The sequence below is a fragment of the Lissotriton helveticus genome, chromosome 7, assembly GCF_964261635.1.
Source record: "Lissotriton helveticus chromosome 7, aLisHel1.1, whole genome shotgun sequence".
In the NCBI taxonomy this organism is placed as follows: Eukaryota; Metazoa; Chordata; class Amphibia; order Caudata; family Salamandridae; genus Lissotriton; species Lissotriton helveticus.
In genome coordinates this window covers 966,913,826-966,931,228 of record NC_136068.1, presented here as the reverse complement: position 1 = coordinate 966,931,228, position 17,403 = coordinate 966,913,826, and the positions used below count along the sequence as shown (strand labels likewise).

Here is a 17,403-nt window from a genome sequence, read left to right as displayed (position 1 = left end):
GGAAGTGCAAGCCCTTTTGGCCAAAGGGGCTGTTGAGAGGGTGCAGATTACTTTCCAACTCTCCCATCCTCCCCATGTTGTGTTTAAACTCTCCCCAGTAATAAGAATCCCAGTCAAGGAATCTGCACACTGGTCTATCAGTTTGCTTTTGGAACTCCACATTTGGGGATGTATACAGTCTTGAAAACAACTGACAGCACGCAAAAGTGGCCCTATATAGGCCCTGCCTGTCACTTTCGGAGCGGAACGGTGTCAGTGCGGAACTGCTGGGTGCCACCTTTAGTTGTGCTGATGTAACATAAAAAATTGTTTTTCGGGTGCAGTCTGATGCTTGGGGAATATTCAAAAGGTGAGAACTCTGTTGCTAGATAAAGTCTCTACCAGAAAGAGCATTATTGAAGGTAAGTGACTTGTTATTTTCTTATTTCGATTTGTTTTTCTAGCTAGTCCGTTGCCAGAGATACAGTATTAGTATTTAATATTGCATCTTAGTGTTTCAGTTTAGAACAACCAGCCTTGCTACAGAGAACCTAGCTTTTGAGGCATTTTGGGGTGACATAAATACTTAAAAATACGTTTTTCACCTATCAAAAGGGTTAATTTTGACAGGTTGAACTTCAGTTTTTACACTACAACAGTAAGGCAACACTTCTAGGCCCTAAGCCATGGTTTACACTCACTGCAGTGGATGGCAAGGGCAGTGCTGTAGTTCACTAGTGGCATTTGACTTATAGACTCTGGATAAATCTTGTATAATATACAACGGAATTATTGGCAAGCAAAATATGCCTATGCAACCATGTTAAAAGGTGGAGCACAGACACTTTACTAATGTTTAGTAGAGGTAATGTTCTTAGAGTGCTAAAACCAGCAAAAATATAGGGTTCGGGGCATGGCCGGGCATCGAGAAAGATGGACGCATACAAGTGAAGCTCCTCCGGCCCTCCGCATAATACCCGGTAATCCACACATAAATCCAGGCGTTTGAGAGCCAGTCTCACGGAACAAAGTCCAGTTGCAGTGCAATGCCGGCAACATTACAAAATTCACCTGCGTAGAGTCAGCACCAGCGAGATCAACGGTGGAGGCCTAGCAGGAGAGACATGCCGGGACCTCAAGTGGCACGGATGACTGGCGGCCGCACAGTGGACAAACTCAGAGAGGCAAGTGGCACAGATCGGCGCAGCAGCTCACTAGCTAGCCCTGCAATATCGCCTCCCCCACAGTGAGGAGAGGCTAAGGCAAGAGAATGTAGGGTAAAGAAAGATCCTGACTCTCGGGATAGAAACAGCGCAGAGGAGAGAGCGCCTGGGAACACTGCCAGCAAACTGACGGGGTGGCATATTTCCCCGAGCAGGCTTGAAACAAAATCTGGAGGGCCTGCACACAACCAGATTGTCATTAAAGAAAGCTGAGCCAGTACTCAGTGAGATGCTCAGAAGATACCGGCAGGGCCCTGCGGACTCTTAACAACCAGAAGAGGCTGGCGGCAAAACAGTGGCAAGAAAATATGGGCCATAGCTGAAGCAAGTGGAAGTGGGAAAGGGCTCACTAGTGTCATGAAATCAAGGTGGGTCTGCCGAAAGCCTGTAAGCAAGGTTTGGCAAGGAGACAACCTCGATTATGAAGGAGTCCTCCTTCCCATGAAATACAGCGCCAATAGATTGGGGCATACATAGTGAGTTACAACTGAAGCAACTCCATCGCAAGTTCAAAGGCTCAGGAAGCTGTCAAAGGATGAATACATTGGCATGCAGGTCCTAGATCCACCACTGGGGAGAAACCCGACAGGCCGCGCGGTCAGGCGGCGGTCACTACCCCCAGTTTGTAGATGCCTTGACGAGAACCCTAAATTCCCTTCTACTCTACTAGAGGAGCCTGCCCTCTAGTGGGGCAAAGTCCGCCAGCTCTCTGGTGTTGATATGTTGGGCCCCCCATGCATGCTGTAGTCGAGTGTATTTGTATCTCTGTGAGGGGTGCAATCCGAATTCCGAGGATAGTGTCGCAAACGACTTCAGTTGCCCTTTGGCGATTACGTCTCCCAGGGTGGAGATTCCTATGTTATCCCACCTTCCATAACCCGTCAATTTGTGGAGTTCCGTCAGCCACGTGCAGTGCCAGATTGGCGTCTGTCTCGAGGGTTTTCTATCCCATCCCATGCGTTTCGTTGCTGCGGTCCAGGCAAGTAGAGTAATTTCGGTTGCCGGAAGGAGACGTCTCCGGCCGGCCCCCCCATACAGGTAGGAAAGTGTCTAGGTGCTAGCTTGTGGCGCTCTAACGCATAAGAGGGGTGGTCAGCCTGTGCATGCACCAGTCGTTGATCGACGTCAGGTGTTCCGCCCAGTAGTATGCCTCTAAGTTCGGGAGCGAAATCCCCCCACTGTACTGGTGTCGTAGCGTGGTCAACGCCACTCTAGGGTGTTTACCCAGCCACATGAAGGCCCGTAGGTCCGCATGTATCTTGGAGAAGACTTTTGGGGGGAGCGGATAATACTCATTTTGTAGGGCGTACAAGTACTTGGGGAGAATAATCATCTTGTACATCGCCGCGCGGCCTAAAAGTGTAAGTGGGAGTTGTCTCAAGCGGTCCATATCTGCAATGGAATTCATCATGATGCGTTCTATGTTTCGCTTATACGCAATGTTTCTATCAAGGGTGAGATATACCCCGAGGTATTGAAAGCCCTCAGTTGTTGTCAAGAGCGTCCTCTGGAGGTCCGACCATGCTTCCCGCCCTGCGGGATCATAGAGAACCGACTTGGGCCAATTTATTCGGTATCCGGCATAACCACCATATTGTTCCAATTCATGGAACAGCTCTGGGATCGTAATCTCCGGGGATGTGACATAGAGGAGTACATCGTCCGCATAAAGCGAAATATTTTCCTCACTCGCGTCATCATCACTCAATCTAAATCCCCAATGCCTGCGTTTTGGCGAATCCTAGCCGCCAGGACCTCGATGGTCAGAGCAAACAGAAGGGGAGAGAGAGGGCATCCCTGCCGGGTCCCCCGTCGCACCCTGAACTCGCGCGACAAGGTACCATTCACCCTCACTCTGGCTCTCGGCTCGGTGTACAGCAGTCGCACCCACTGCTGGAACTTTGACCCGAAACCGAATCTCTGCAGGACTCCTTCAAGAAACAGCCAATGAACTGCGTCAAAGGCTTTTTCCGCATCGAGAGACAGGAACCAGTGCGGGTCCTCCCTTTCCCGGACCTCCTGCAGCCAGCTGGAGTGCGCCGGAGGTTCATTCTGGTGGCCCTGTCCGGTATGAATCCCGTCTGGTCGAGGTGTATCAGCTGTGGTATCACCAGTCGCAGCCGCATTGCCAGGATGGTGGCTAGCAGTTTCGTCTCCGTATTCAACAGCGAGATGGGGCGATAGGACGCACAGTCCTCTTTTGGTTTGCCCGCCTTATGGATTGGGATAATGGTCGCCAGGGCTAGGTCTGGGGGGAGTCTCCCTTCCTGCAGGGCACCTTTGTACAGGCCCTTCAGGTGTTTCGCCAGGAGGTCAGCCGTACGTTTAAAAAATTCCGCTGGGAAGCCATTGGGTCCCGGCGTCTTCCCCGGTCTCAGTTTGGCCAGGGCCTCAGAAATGTCGTCGAGGGTGATATCAGAGTCCATGTCTTTGGCGTTGTCAGCCGACAAAGTCTTGAGTTCGGCTTGGTCCATATAATGCATGGCCTCTTCACGCGTCCCTAAATTCCTGGCCTTGTAGAAACTTTCATAGTGGTCTGCGAACGCCTCCGCTATTTGCAGATCCGATCGGTGGACCGCTCCCTGGGGATCTTTGATCTGTTCCACCCACCTCTCCGCACGCTCTTTTTTGCTCAGCCATGCCAAAAGTTTCCCTGATTTATCCCCTACAACATAAAGGCGGTGTAGGGTGGCCAGGGCTTGGGTTTTCGCCTCTCCGGTCACCAGTTCCCTATATTGTGATTGTCTATCCGTAAGTCTCCTGAGTGCCACTGGGTCTCTCGAGGTCTGGTATTCCCTTTCCAGGACCAGTCTGTCCTGTTCTATCTGTTTAGCGTCTGAGTGAAGCTTTCTTCGTTCCTCAGCCAGTCTAGTTTTCGCCCTGTCCCGCACAACTGCCTTTAGCGCCTCCCATAAAGTTACTTTCGAGGTTACCGAGTCCTCGTTCTCTGCGAAATACACTTTTATATCCGCTCTCAGACCCCGTATGACATTCGGGTTCTGCAGATCCCATGCCGTCAATTGCAACATTCGCGTGTCACCTTGGCGTCTCACTCCTTGTTTGATCAGCAACGGTGAGTGGTCCGATACGCCTCTGGCTTTATATTCTGCTACATCCTGAACCGTCAGAAATTGACAAGACATGAAAATGTAGTCCAGTCTCGAGAAGACCTTATGGGCGCCCGAGAAGTACGAGTAAGTCCTTGACTCCGGGTGTAGCCACCTCCAGACATCAGTAAGACCCAGGCTAACCGACCATTGTGATAAGGGGGTCTGAGTCCCTAGTTTCTGTGACGTGCCTGTTCTATCCTGCGTGACATCCAAGACATCATTGAAGTCCCCCCCTACAATCTGTATAGTGTCAGCCGTGTCAAGCAGTATATCTGCCATCTTCTTTAGTGTGAGTGCTTGGAGTTTCGGGGGAGCATAGACCGAGATTATGGTGTAGGTCTGCCTGTTCCACGTTCCCTTGATGCCTATGTATGTTCCCTGGGGATCCGTCCACGTCTGGATTATAGTGAATGGAGTGGTCTTTTTTAGAATGATGGCAACCCCTCTAGAGTCCGTCGTGTATCCTGCATGCGCTAGAAGCTTAAAGCGGCCTCTGGCTAGGAAGGCGCAGCTTGTACCTTTAAGATGGGTTTCTTGTAACAGTGTGACGTCCGGGCCTATTCGTTTCAGGTAAGAGTTGACCAGTCCCCTTTTAATCTTACTACCTAGGCCATTGACATTCCAGGACAGGACGCTAAGCCCCCTCCCGCCTCCCCCATGTGTCTCAATGTCACCCAGCATGGTTTGGGTCTCGTGTAGTCAGGCAGGCGGTCCGTGGAGACATGGAGTGTTTGCTGCTGCTTTCTCTGGCATTTCTAGTGGTGTGAGCATATTGCCCAGTGTGAAGGTGTGGCATGAGGTACTGATATACATGACTGCAGTTAACTAACCTTCCCCCCTCCCCTCCCAACCAGGAACCCCCCAGCAAAACCGGTTCAACATTCCCTTCTCCCCCCACCCCCTCCCCACCTCTCTTCCCCCCCGTCCATCCCATCTGTGCAGCCATTGACCAATAGGACTTTCAGGTGGTAGAGGTCTGTCGCCCGCCCACTGGATCCCAAGTTTAAACTGTTCCCAGGGCTCAAACGTGAGCCACAGTAGGGTTAAGTCTTTTGTGAGTGCCCTGTATTGCAAGTTTCGTCTCGCCGAAGTCAAGCATGACAGCAGGGCCACCCTCAATAACCCCCTTAGCAGAGTTTTGAGTCAATACCAAAAAAAAAAAAGAAGGGTGATTGTAACTTGCGCGTCTCCAGCAGCGGCGTGCTGCTGTTTCGGATGACAGTTCCAATCTTCCTCACGAGTGGGAGTCTTGTGTTTCAGTGTCGCATTCGTCTGTGCTGCCGGCAGCTCCCTGCTCCATCTCACGGATTACCTCGACCAAGGGGTGTGTGGAGCGATCCGTAGAGTCCTCCACATCCAACATCTGTTCGTTTTCCAAGCCTCCCACCACGGTATCCGGTAGGTGGGCTAATGGGCCGAATCTGGAACCCCAGTCCGAAAGATCAGTTGTAGGCGCATCCCGACTCCCCCTCCCCCGGCCCGCCGCATGGATGTAGCGATTGCTCGGAGATGCAGGTACAGAGGGAGAATAGAGCAACAGCGCGGCAGCACTACAACTCCCAGAACGCCCTGGGTCATGGCGAACCGGAACACGCCCCCCGGGTGCCGATAAGAACACTCCCCTGCTGCAGCCGGGTGCTTGTCAATCCTTCCGGTAGAGTAATCGAGTTGGTGTAAAGCTATCCTGGTGTACTTTGCAGCTGTAGAGCGGACGCTTTCCTTCCCGCTGGACGGACGCCGTGTGTGGGTGAAAGCGGACGCTTTCCTTCCCGCTGGACGGACGCCTTGTGTGGGTTAGAGCGGACGCTTTCCTTCCCGCTGGAGGACGTCACGGACCCTTCATTCTTTTCTTGTGAGTAGAGGCAGAAGCTCTGTCTATTTGCACGGCCGTGCATACTTAGTGTTTGGTATTCCCTCTGCTTTATATACTTTGACCCCGTAGAAACTGTAGAACCATTGAGAACCAGTCACCTGAATAACTCTTTGAACTAAAACCCCCGGTAGTGACTCTAACTACTTGGGGAGCGCGACTGACAGCCGATTGAATTGTGCTGTGACGTAACAGCCCCAGACCCGCTGAAACCCACGAAAGTACTTCCTTAGAGATCCGGCTACCAGAGTGTGGGTTTTCATTGTGCCTTTGAAGACATCCGAATACTTAGACCAGACCTTGAGGGGTGTCATCTCCACTACTTCCCAGATCAACTATCCTTCCCCTTCCCGGAAGACTTGCATTCCCTGGTGTGTACGTTCGCACAGGGAGGGTCAGTGTTCTTGGGCATTGGGAGGACTATCTTCAAGCTGTGGTCCCCGCTGGCTGAATACCTCAGGTTAGTGGCTTGTGGCTAACCGTGACAGAGGAGGTCGGATAGGGCGACGGGTATGAGCCTCGTCTCATTCTAGGTATTTGGGACCTCTGGGTCGTAGGTGAATTCCTCCGAAAGTTTGCCGCCGCCAGTTCTGTTCGGTTTCTGCGGCCTTCCTCCTCAGCCTCTCGGAGTAGGGGTCTCTCCTCCAGCCACTGCCAGGCCTCCTCCGGTCGATTAAAGAAGTGAGACTTGCCCTTGAACATCACCTTCAGTTTCGCCGGGAAGAGCAGCATATACGAGATATGCAGGTCTCGGAGTTTCGCTTTGACCGAGTCATATGATCGTCTCTGTTTTTGGACGTCCTGGCTGTAGTCTGGGAAGATCATGATGGTCGTGTTCTCCATTCTAAGTTCTCCTTTCCTTCTAGCCTCCCGGAGGATAAGATCTCTGTCCGCATAGTTCAAGAAGCGTGCAATATAGGCCGTGGTCGTGCGCCCTCCGGCGGTTTCACCAGCAGCGCCCTATGCGCTCTCTCAATAATGAAGCAATTTGAAAACTGGGCCTGTGGAAATGTTGTTCGTAACCAGTCCTACAGGAATCTGCCACGTCCGTCTTTTCAATGCCCTCTCTAAAGCCCACGAAACGGAGGTTGTTTCGCCTTGCCCTGTTTTCGGCATCGTCCACCCTCCACAGCAGTTGTTTGTGGGATGCCTGGAACTCCGCCATTTCCTTACAGAGGGTGGTGATAGAGTCTTCCGTCTCAGCAATTCTGGACTCCGCCATCGTGACCCTCTCAGTAAGATTCCGGAAATCTTGGCGTAATAGAAGGACTTTAGAACCCACCTCTGCTATCTTGGTTTCGAGTGCCGCTCTAGAGTCTCTTATATCCGTTCTGGAGGCCTGGATCGCCTCCAGCAGCATGGCGGTGTCCGTGTGTTGTCCCGGCGGTCCCTGGGTCACCTCTCTTTGGGCCCTCTGCGTGGTGTAGCTCTCGATTGTTTCTTGCCTAGCTGGCTTCGCAGCCGGGTCCCTCTTCCACATTTTGACTCTCGAATATGACCAGGGTCCCCCGAAGACGAGCAACACGGGGGGGAGGCAGGGAGGCCTCCCGCCAGCACCTAATCCCACAGCCCCGCCGTTGACAAATGGGCCACTCAGCGGGAACAGGCAACACCTCCGCGGTCAGTCTCTTGTCTTCGTCTCCCCCTTGACACGGCTGCACCCATAGTCTGTGGTGTTCTCGTGGAATGGGCCGCCTTCTCTCCTGTGCGTGGCGATGGGGTGCCTCAGGTGGGTTGAGCCGGATGGGTTCGGGGGGGTCACCGCCCCAACCAATTGTGGCGTGTGTCCAGGGGATCCGGGGGGGCAGTGTGCTCACAGGAGTGTTGAGCACCCCATCTCGGGCCCCCCGCGGCGCGGTGCGTCTCCCCCCGGGGCCTCCCCAAAGCAGGCCGAAGCGGTAGGCGAGTATCTGGAGCTCCACTGAGTACGGGCCCCCCCGCTGCACGTCATGGCCTGCCTGGCCGGTCGTATGTTCCGCCTGATGGCCTAGTCCGGTGGGTCCCCCGAATCGCTGTTGGCGCTCGTGGGGGAGGGAGGGGGAGAGGGAGCGATGGAGCAGAGGGCGCTCACCCACTCGGCGTCACCTCACAGCCGTGTCCCCCAGTGCAGCCGGTCTCCGCTGCAGGCCGTTTCGCGCCTCACGGAGACAGGGAGTGTCCGCGTCGTCAGGCCAGGGACTCCGCTCCGTGTGGGATCTCCCTCGGCGGCTCCCCAGGCCGGTCCACTCACGGCTTTCACCGAGGTCGAGGAGCGTCGCACTTTTCGCCGCAGCGGCTCCTTCCGCCGCCTATACGCGGCCGCCTTCAGGTCCTCGCCCGGCGTCTGGTCCGCCGGACGTCTCCTCCGGGACGAGCGATCGCCGACCCCCGCCGCGCTTCAGGGAGGGACTCACCGGCGGTTGTGTTGTGGAGCGGGCGTCTGCCTCTCCCCCAATTGGGCTCGCCTCCCCTCCGGTTCCGATGTCCGGGGAACCCCACGGCAAGAGTCTCTGATGCCGGGGTGGAGTCAGAGCCGAGCCGTCGGAACCCGACCAGCCGCCATCTTGGAGGAGCAGCTCCGCTCCGGTGTTGTTCTATGTCCGGCCTGCTACCGGTCTCAATCGGCCAGGAAAACTCGGAGTGTCGGCAGCAAAGATAATGGGTCTCGCCCAGGCTACAATTGTGAGTAGTTTTAGGAAGATTTGGAGGTGTATGTGAGTCGGATTAGTGCAGCAGTCCGGGAGCCGAGCCAAGGCACGTCCTACTCCTCTATGCTGTTGGCCACGCCCCTTTAGACAGCATTTTTAACACATTTGATTTGATTTTAAATATTTGGGGGACATTTGTTTTTAAAGTCTCGCAACTTACCCCCTGACGAACTATTGGTGCGGGAAGTCAGGGGTTGTTTCTTCTCTCCCTCTGAGGCACAGGAAGGGGGAAACTCGTACTAGCGCTCACCTGGACGACTGCCATCTTGAGTGGGCCAAGGTGAGTGCTCTAGGCTTTCTCCCAGCAAGCACTTCAAAAGCAGGGCTGGCGCGACCGCGCAGCCCTCATAGCTCCTGAGGCGTGAGCCGGGAGCAGGACATTAACACACATTTCTTCATTGCTGCTATTGCGATTTTGCACCTCGAATGATTTTAGGCACCTGAGAATTCTTAGACAGCATTCTTAACACATTTGATTTGATTTTAAATATTTGGGGGACATTTGTTTTTAAAGGCTCGCAACTTACCTCCTGAGGAACTATTGGTGCGGGAAGTCAGGGGCTGTTTCTTCTCTCCCTCTGAGGCACAGGAAGGGGAAAACTCGAACTAGCGCTCACCTGGACGGCTGCCATCTTGAGTGGGCCAAGGTGAGCGCTCTAGGCTTTCTCCCAGCTAGCACTTCAAAAGCAGGGCTGGCGCGACCGCGCAGCCCTGATAGCTCCTGAGGCGTGAGCCGGGAGCAGGACATTAACGCACATTTCTTCATTGCTGCAATTGCCATTTTGCACCTCGAATAATTTTAGGCACCTGAGAGTTTTTAGACAGCATTCTTAACACATTTGATTTTATTTTAAATATTTGGGGGACATTTGTTTTTAAAGGCTCGCAACTTACCGCCTGACGAACTATTGGTGTGGGAAGTCAGGGGTTGTTTCTTCTCTCCCTCTGAGGCACAGGAAGGGGAAAACTCGAACTAGCGCTCACCTGGATGGCCGCCATCTTGAGTGGGCCAAGGTGAGCGCTCTAGGCTTTTTCCCAGCTAGCACTTCAAAAGCAGGGCTGGCGCGACCGCGCAGCGGACGCACGCAGCGGACGCACGCAGCGGACGCACGCAGCGGGCGCGCCAACGACGCGCCAATGGCAAGCCCGTCTGCGCCCATCCGCGCCGGTCCCGCGCCTAGTGCCATGACCCCTGGTCGACTGCCAGTAGAAACTCCACCAAGCCGGGTCTATGCTCGCGACCTTCTTCTGAGCCTGGATGCAGGAGGTAGGAAAGGGTGATGTTCTAGCTTGAGGCCGGACGAGGCCTTACAGGTAGGCACTCAGGTCTGCACAGCATGCCAATCTAGTCTCCCAGCCATTCTACTTAGACCTGTCACTAGCACTTGCAAGCTTAAAGGGGAGGGCACGCGGAGCAATATAAACTGCCTCTTGATCAACGCAAGATCTCTGGTGAAACACAGTCTTGAGTGCGCCGAGATGATCCTGGATAAGGAGATAAAAATTGCCTGGACGGATGCGGCCTCTGGGCCTGATATAGTGAAAGCTACCCCTCCAGATTACCTTAGTTTTGTCCTGGACAGGCCCTGTAACAAAAGGAGGGGGCCTGGCAGTCATTTATCATATCTCCATCATAGGGTTCTTCCAACCGGTGGTCTCGGAGACATGTGAGGTCTTGGGGTTTAAGCTCATTTTGTCCGATCATCAGTCGCTTAGAGGCTGCCTTCTTCACAGACCCCCTGGGACCAAGGCCCAGTTCTTAGAAACAGCTGGTAGCATCTTAGAAGAAGCCTTAGGCGCAAAATCCTTCACTGTCCTTGGAGATTTCAATTTCCACCTAGAGAGCAGTCTAGACTCGGACACAAAAGCCTTATCGGAGGTGATGCATGTGGTGGGATTAACTCCGGTGGTTACGGGGTCAACACATCTGGCAGGTCACATGCTGGACGGAATATTCACAAACAATCCTGATCTGAAGTTTGTCAGGACTGATCCCGTCGCCTGGTCTGATCATGCCTTAGTGATGTTTAATATCTCTGCCACCTCGCAGCATAGGGCTAGGTAGGACAGGAAAACAGTTAGGACCTGCAGATCCTGGAATAAGGTAGAAGGAAGTGTGTTTGAGGACCTCTTGGTGTCCTCCATGGTCACTCTGCCAGCAGATGTGAACAAAGCGGCGTCCATGTATGCTAACTGGATTGGCCGGGCCTGTACTACACTTGCCCCACCAAAAATCTGTCACCCCACCCGCACTGTCCCGTCAGCCCCCTGGTTCTCCGACGAGCTTAGGGAGTTCAAGGGGGTTTGCAAGAAACTTGAACGGATCTGGCGCAAAAACTATTATGAGACAGACAAACGAAAACTCAAGTCTAGCCAGATTCTATATCAGGATATGATACAGAAGGCCAAACGTACATATTTTACCGACCGCATTAATGGGGCTAAGAACTCACCTAAGGAACTCTTTAACACGGTATCGAGCCTGGCCACGCCCAAGCCAGTGATCACTCCACCTAGTGAGGAACTCTGCGAGATCTTAGCCAAGTTCTTCCTAAGTAAGGTGGAACTTATCTTTACCGCACTTGAGCCTCAGATCAGGCAGAGCTTACTAGAAGGCACTCACAGGAACCACACTGTCAACTTACAGGAGGCCAAATTCTAAGATTTTGGACCGGTGAGCTCCGACGAAATTAAAAAGCAACTGCATGCCACAAAATCGGGTTCTCCCCTTGACCCCTGCCCGGCGTCAGTGGCAAAGCTGGCGGCAGCCCCAATAGCCGCCATCCTTGCTAATCTTTTTAATCAGATGTTTGAAGTAGGGGACTTTCCAACATGCTGGAAACGGGCATCCATTGCCCCTCTGATAAAGAAACCCTCTCTGGGTGTCGCCAATCTTAATAGCTATCTGCCTATTGCCAGACTACCACTGCCAGCCCAACTTATAGAAAAAGTTATGAACTCTCAGCTCTGCGCATTCCTGGGGGCCACCCAGGGCCTGGACATAGCGGAACATGGGTTCAGGGAAGGTCACAGCACCGAGTCCGCCCTGAATAAATCGACCGAGGAGATTAGGAAGGTGATGGATGCGGGGGGCCGAGCGGCACTAGTCCTCCTCGATCTCTCCGCGGCCTTCGATACGGTCCACCACAGTATTTTGGTGGACCGTTTGGATGACTGCGGGATCCAGGGTAGGGCCCTGAGCATCCTGAAAGCCTTTCTCACCAACAGGGTTCAGGTGGTGGCCATGGGTGAGTTCGAGTCTAGACCTTTCGAGCTCCCCGGGGGGGTTCCTCAGGGATCCTCTTTAAGCCCCACCCTTTTTAATATATATGTCTCCTCTCTTGCCCCGGTCATCCGATCATACGGGTTTCAATTAACATCCTATGCAGATGATACTCAGATTGTGGTATCACTGCTTCCGGGGAGAGAAGATGGTGTGTCCTCCAAGTTTCAGGACTGTATGGCAGCAGTCAGTACTTGGATGGCCAGAAACTGCCTAAAACTAAACTCGTCCAAAACTGAAGTTTTACTCTTCGGCTCCAATGTCAACTTCTGGAGTCCCAAGTGGTGGCCCGAAGAGATGGGACCCCCCCCCCCCCACTCCAGTAACCAAGGTCAAGAACTTGGGAGTCCTGATCGATAACCAGCTCTCCTTTAAACCCCAAGTTACTGCGCTGACCTCCTCCATTCACTGGTCTCTGAAAATCATCCGGAAGATTCTTCCCTTTCTACCGGATGGGTGCAAGAAAACGGTGGTGACGGCACTTGTGCTCTCCCGCCTCGACTATTGCAACAGTCTATTCCTCGAGGCCCAACAGGGACTGCTTAACAAACTGCAGGTTTTGCAGAATGCTGCAGCCCGTCTTGTTACGGGTCTACCAAAGTTCGCCTCCGTCTCCCGGGAACTTGTGAAGCTACACTGGCTCCCAGTGCGTAAACGGATAACGTTTAAATCATTGTGCATAGTCTTTAAGGCGGTCCATGGTTTAGGCCCATCGTTTTTGCAACAGCATTTCCAGTGGTACAAGCCGGGTAGACATCTCAGGTCGGCCAGCTTGGGGCTGATCAGGACACCTCGTATTAAGAAAGTACGTTGGGGGGTAAAAGTTTCGTCCGAGGTGCAGCTAACGCCTGGAATGCCCTACCAACGGCATTGAGACCGAGCACGGATCTGCTGGCTTTTCGGAAAAGTCTTAAAACGTGGCTCTTCACTCATTAGGTTGGAGGCTTGAAGTCACGGGAGCTATCACTACAGCGCCAGGACACCGGTTGGTAACAGTGTGCTTTATAAATGATATAAATAAATAAATGACAATGCCTTTTATTTATGTTTTACAAACAAAAACATAAATAAAAGGCATTGTCATTTACAATGCAATAGCTCAAACCCGCATAATTGCGAGTCCTGCATTGCACCACTCAACGGCACAGCATACCTCAACTCCACAGCATCTCTCAACGCCACAGCATCCCTCAACGCCACAGTCCCCCTCAACGCCACAGTCCCCCTCATCGCCACAGTCCCCCTCATCGCCACAGTCCCCCTCATCGCCACAGTCCCCCTCATCGCCACAGCACCACTCAACGCCACAGCACCACTCAGCGCACAGCATCCCTCAATGCCACAGCATCACTCAACGCCACAGCATCACTCAACATCACAGCATTACTCAACGCCACAACATTACTCAATGCCACAGCACCACTGAATGCCACAGCATCACTCAGCACCACTGAAGGCCACAGCATCACTCAGCACCACTGAAGGCCACAGCATCACTCAGCACCACTGAAGGCCACAGCATCACTCAGCACCACTGAAGGCCACAGCATCACTCAACGCCACAGCATCACTCAGCGCCACAGCATCACTCAGCGCCACAGAATCACTCATCACCACTGAATGCCACATCACCACTGAATGCCACAGCACCCCTTAACGTCACAGCACCCCTCAACGTCACAGCACCCCTCAACGTCACAGCACCCCTCAACGTCACAGCATCACTTAACGCCACAGCATCACTTAACGCCACAGCATCACTTAACGCCACAGCATCACTTAACGCCACAGCATCACTTAACGCCACAGCATCACTCAACGCCACAGCATCACTCAGCACCACTCAACGCCACAGCACCACTCAACGCCACAGCACCACTCAACGCCACAGCACCACTCAACGCCACAGCATCACTCAGCGCACTGAATGCCACAGTTCCCCTCATCGCCACAGCACCACTCAATGCCACAGCACCACTCAATGCCACAGCATCCCTCAATGCAACAGCATCACTCAACGCCACTGCATCACTCAACATCACAGCATTACTCAACGCCACAACATCACTCAATGCCACAGCACCACTGAACACCACCGCATCACTCATCACCACTGAATGCCACAGCACCCCTCAACGTCACAGCACCACTCAATGCCACAGCACCACTCAACGCCACAGCACCACTCAACGCCACAGCACCACTCAACGCCACAACACCACTCAGGGCACAGCATCCCTCAACGCCACAGCATCACTCAACGCCACAGCATCACTTAACGCCACAGCATCACTCAACGCCACAGCACCACTCAACGCCACAGCACCACTCAACGCCACAGCACCACTCAACGCCACAGCACCACTCAACGCCACAGCACCACTCAACGCCACAGCACCACTCAACGCCACAGCACCACTCAACGCCACAGCACCACTCAACGCCACAGCATCACTCAGCGCCACAGAATCACTCAGCACCACTGAATGCCACAGTCCCCCTCATCGCCACAGCACCACTCAATGCCACAGCATCCCTCAATGCAACAGCATCACTCAACGCCACTGCATCACTCAACATCACAGCATTACTCAACGCCACAACATCACTCAATGCCACAGCACCACTGAACACCACCGCATCACTCAGCACCACTGAATGCCACAGCATCACTCAGCACCACTGAAGGCCACAGCATCACTCAGCACCACTGAAGGCCACTGCATCACTCTGCAACCATTAAACAACAACTGGTTCTAATATGTTCTCTCAATGTTTCAAGCTTTATTACAAATGTCACAAAAAGATGTTAATATTTCACTACTGTTCTTGGATTTTCATCACAATAAAATACACTGAACATAATCTTCCCAAAAGTTATTTACAAAAGTTTAAGCTATTGCCATTATAAATTACAATAACTTTTATTTAAGTATTAATTATTAAAAAAATAAAAGCCATTGTTATTTGTAATATTAATACATCTAAGTCATGTAAATACTACACATATTGCATTACAAATGCTATAGGTGTCACGTTTGCGAAAGTTTAAACTATTGGCATTGTAAATGACAAAGCTATTAATTTCGCTATTTTCAAAACCAACACATAAATAAAAAATGTGTAATTTACAATACCAATAGCTCAAACTTTCCTAATGTGACACCTATTGCATTGCAAATGCTTGTTTGATGCAGGTGTGGTTTCCCAGGGTATTCTCCTTAGAGGTGTTTGTCGGCTCTTCTGCCTAATGTGTTTGTGTGCTTTTGTAAATAGTCTAGAACATTAAGTAAACACTTTGTTGGCCAACTGCATCCTACCTGAGCAGTGTTGGTGTACATACAATGTTCTGAATAATGTATTTACCCAGCTAATATTTCTGAAATATATACTACCTTTTCTTCCCACAACCAAACAGGCAAAGGGTTGGGACCTGTGTGGTGGGCCACTTATACTATACACTGCAAATCAACTCTATTTTTTTGTAAGATTATTTATTTCAAGCTTGTAGAATATGGCAGTTAATTTATCCTATGGCCTCTGGAAATTTGACCATCTGTCACCGTCCTTAATTGGCTTCCTCTGAAGCAAATAATTCATTTGAAGGTCCTCTGTTTGATACGCAGAGCTTTCTGTAACATAGGAACAAGCTTTGTATGACCGTAAGGAGCCACCCACAGGGGGCACACCACTTTGATCACACCCATTGCTGCTCCTGGAAGTTCCAGGGTTCAGATGTATTAGAGGCAGAGGTTAAGCCCTCCAGGCTTGTAGTCTCAAACTTTTGAATGACTTTCCATTGACACTTCACAGTATAACTAATTTCAGTGCCTTTAAACATTCTCTAAAAGCGAATTTGTTTGGTTGATTTCTTTGTTGTTTTGGTACCTAGGACCAAAATGTTGTCTACTGATTTAATAATATTATTCATCATGTAATCTTGATTCTTAACGCATTCTGTTGCCTTTTCTTGTAGATATTCATTAAAAAGACTGAATGAAATGTCTGGAAGCAACAATGAAGTACAGTTCAACTGTTCCTAGGTCTCCCCTCCTCTTCCTTCTTTTCCTCAATTGAAGAAATTGCTAACCACTCTGCACCTGCGTGATCCAGCATTGCAATCAAGTGTTCTGCAGACCTAATGTTCTCAATCGGGAGAACTTTGTGTAACGTGAAGCAATACTTTTTACATCTAGAAGGGGAGTACCATTTCAAGCTTCAGATGATGGCCAGGAGCAAGCATGGCGAGCTGCCACATTCACAAAGACTGGGTAGCAGCTCTGCCTTGTGAAGATTTGGAAGCTGCTAGCAATGGAGGGTAATCCTGCACATGGTTGGATGATGACAGACAATAAATTGTGAACTGAACCCGGGTAAGACCTCCACATTAGGATCTGGTCCACAACTCAAGAGGCCAAAATATGCAGCAATGTGGGGGTCAAGCTCATGAATTTAGTGAACAAAAATGAGGGTCAACCATTAACGGATCCTCTCGAGTTGTAATTCCAGTGCAGTGAAGTGAAGACCGACACCATTGAGACAACACTTCTTTCTGCCAAGTTAAAGCTCATCGCTTCACATCTGCCTCAGAGTGAGCGAGTGCCCTCGGGAAAGGCTGAACAAACAGCAACATGAGGCAAGGAGATCTAACCACATGGTGCCTGACTGCCTTAGTCCTACAACTTCTTAGCAATTTCAGAGTAGTTTTCAATTCTGCTGCAGTAAAGTCCATCTTTACATTCAAAGCAAACAAATAAGTCAAGTTACTATTTGAAATGTCTATGACCACAAGGCCAGTCTCAAAACATGAGGCATTTGTTCCATTCTCTTGGAAGAAGCCCCAGGACTCTTTTATTTTCAGATATACACTGGAATGCGTTATATACTACGTAACGTGGTGTACTTTATTTTTAACTATTGCATAGGTTTGATTTTTCCAATGTACATCTATATAAAACAAAACAATGTGCTCTGTAATAAAATGTAATAACATTTAAATGTTGTTTAATTTCTCTTACGATATACTGAAACTGTTCTTGAAGAATTAGCAAACAAGTTAATTTATGGAAACTTTGCTTTCAACATATTTGAGTTTTTTCTCTAACAGTTGTATATACCACTGATATACATTGGGATAACACTATACAAACAAAAAAAGCATTGATCAAGAGTACCAGAAACTGCAACAGAAGAAAGGGGCACAATAATTTTGGAGGAAATCAACGGAAGAGTGGTCCAAATCACACTTTCA

General features: G+C 51.1%; 1 protein-coding gene across 1 annotated transcript in view; it reads left to right on the top strand.

Moving 5' to 3' along the window:
• The window catches only part of MGAT4B (alpha-1,3-mannosyl-glycoprotein 4-beta-N-acetylglucosaminyltransferase B), a 1,462,166-nt gene extending 1,445,016 nt beyond the window's left edge, over nucleotides 1-17,150 (top strand). Inside the window, exon 15 of the mRNA XM_078653536.1 lies at nucleotides 16,129-17,150. Within this exon, the coding sequence (XP_078509662.1) occupies nucleotides 16,129-16,152 (24 nt within the window). The 3' untranslated portion in view covers nucleotides 16,153-17,150. The remainder of the gene's footprint in view (nucleotides 1-16,128) is intronic.
• Nucleotides 17,151-17,403: the final 253 nt, after the last annotated feature.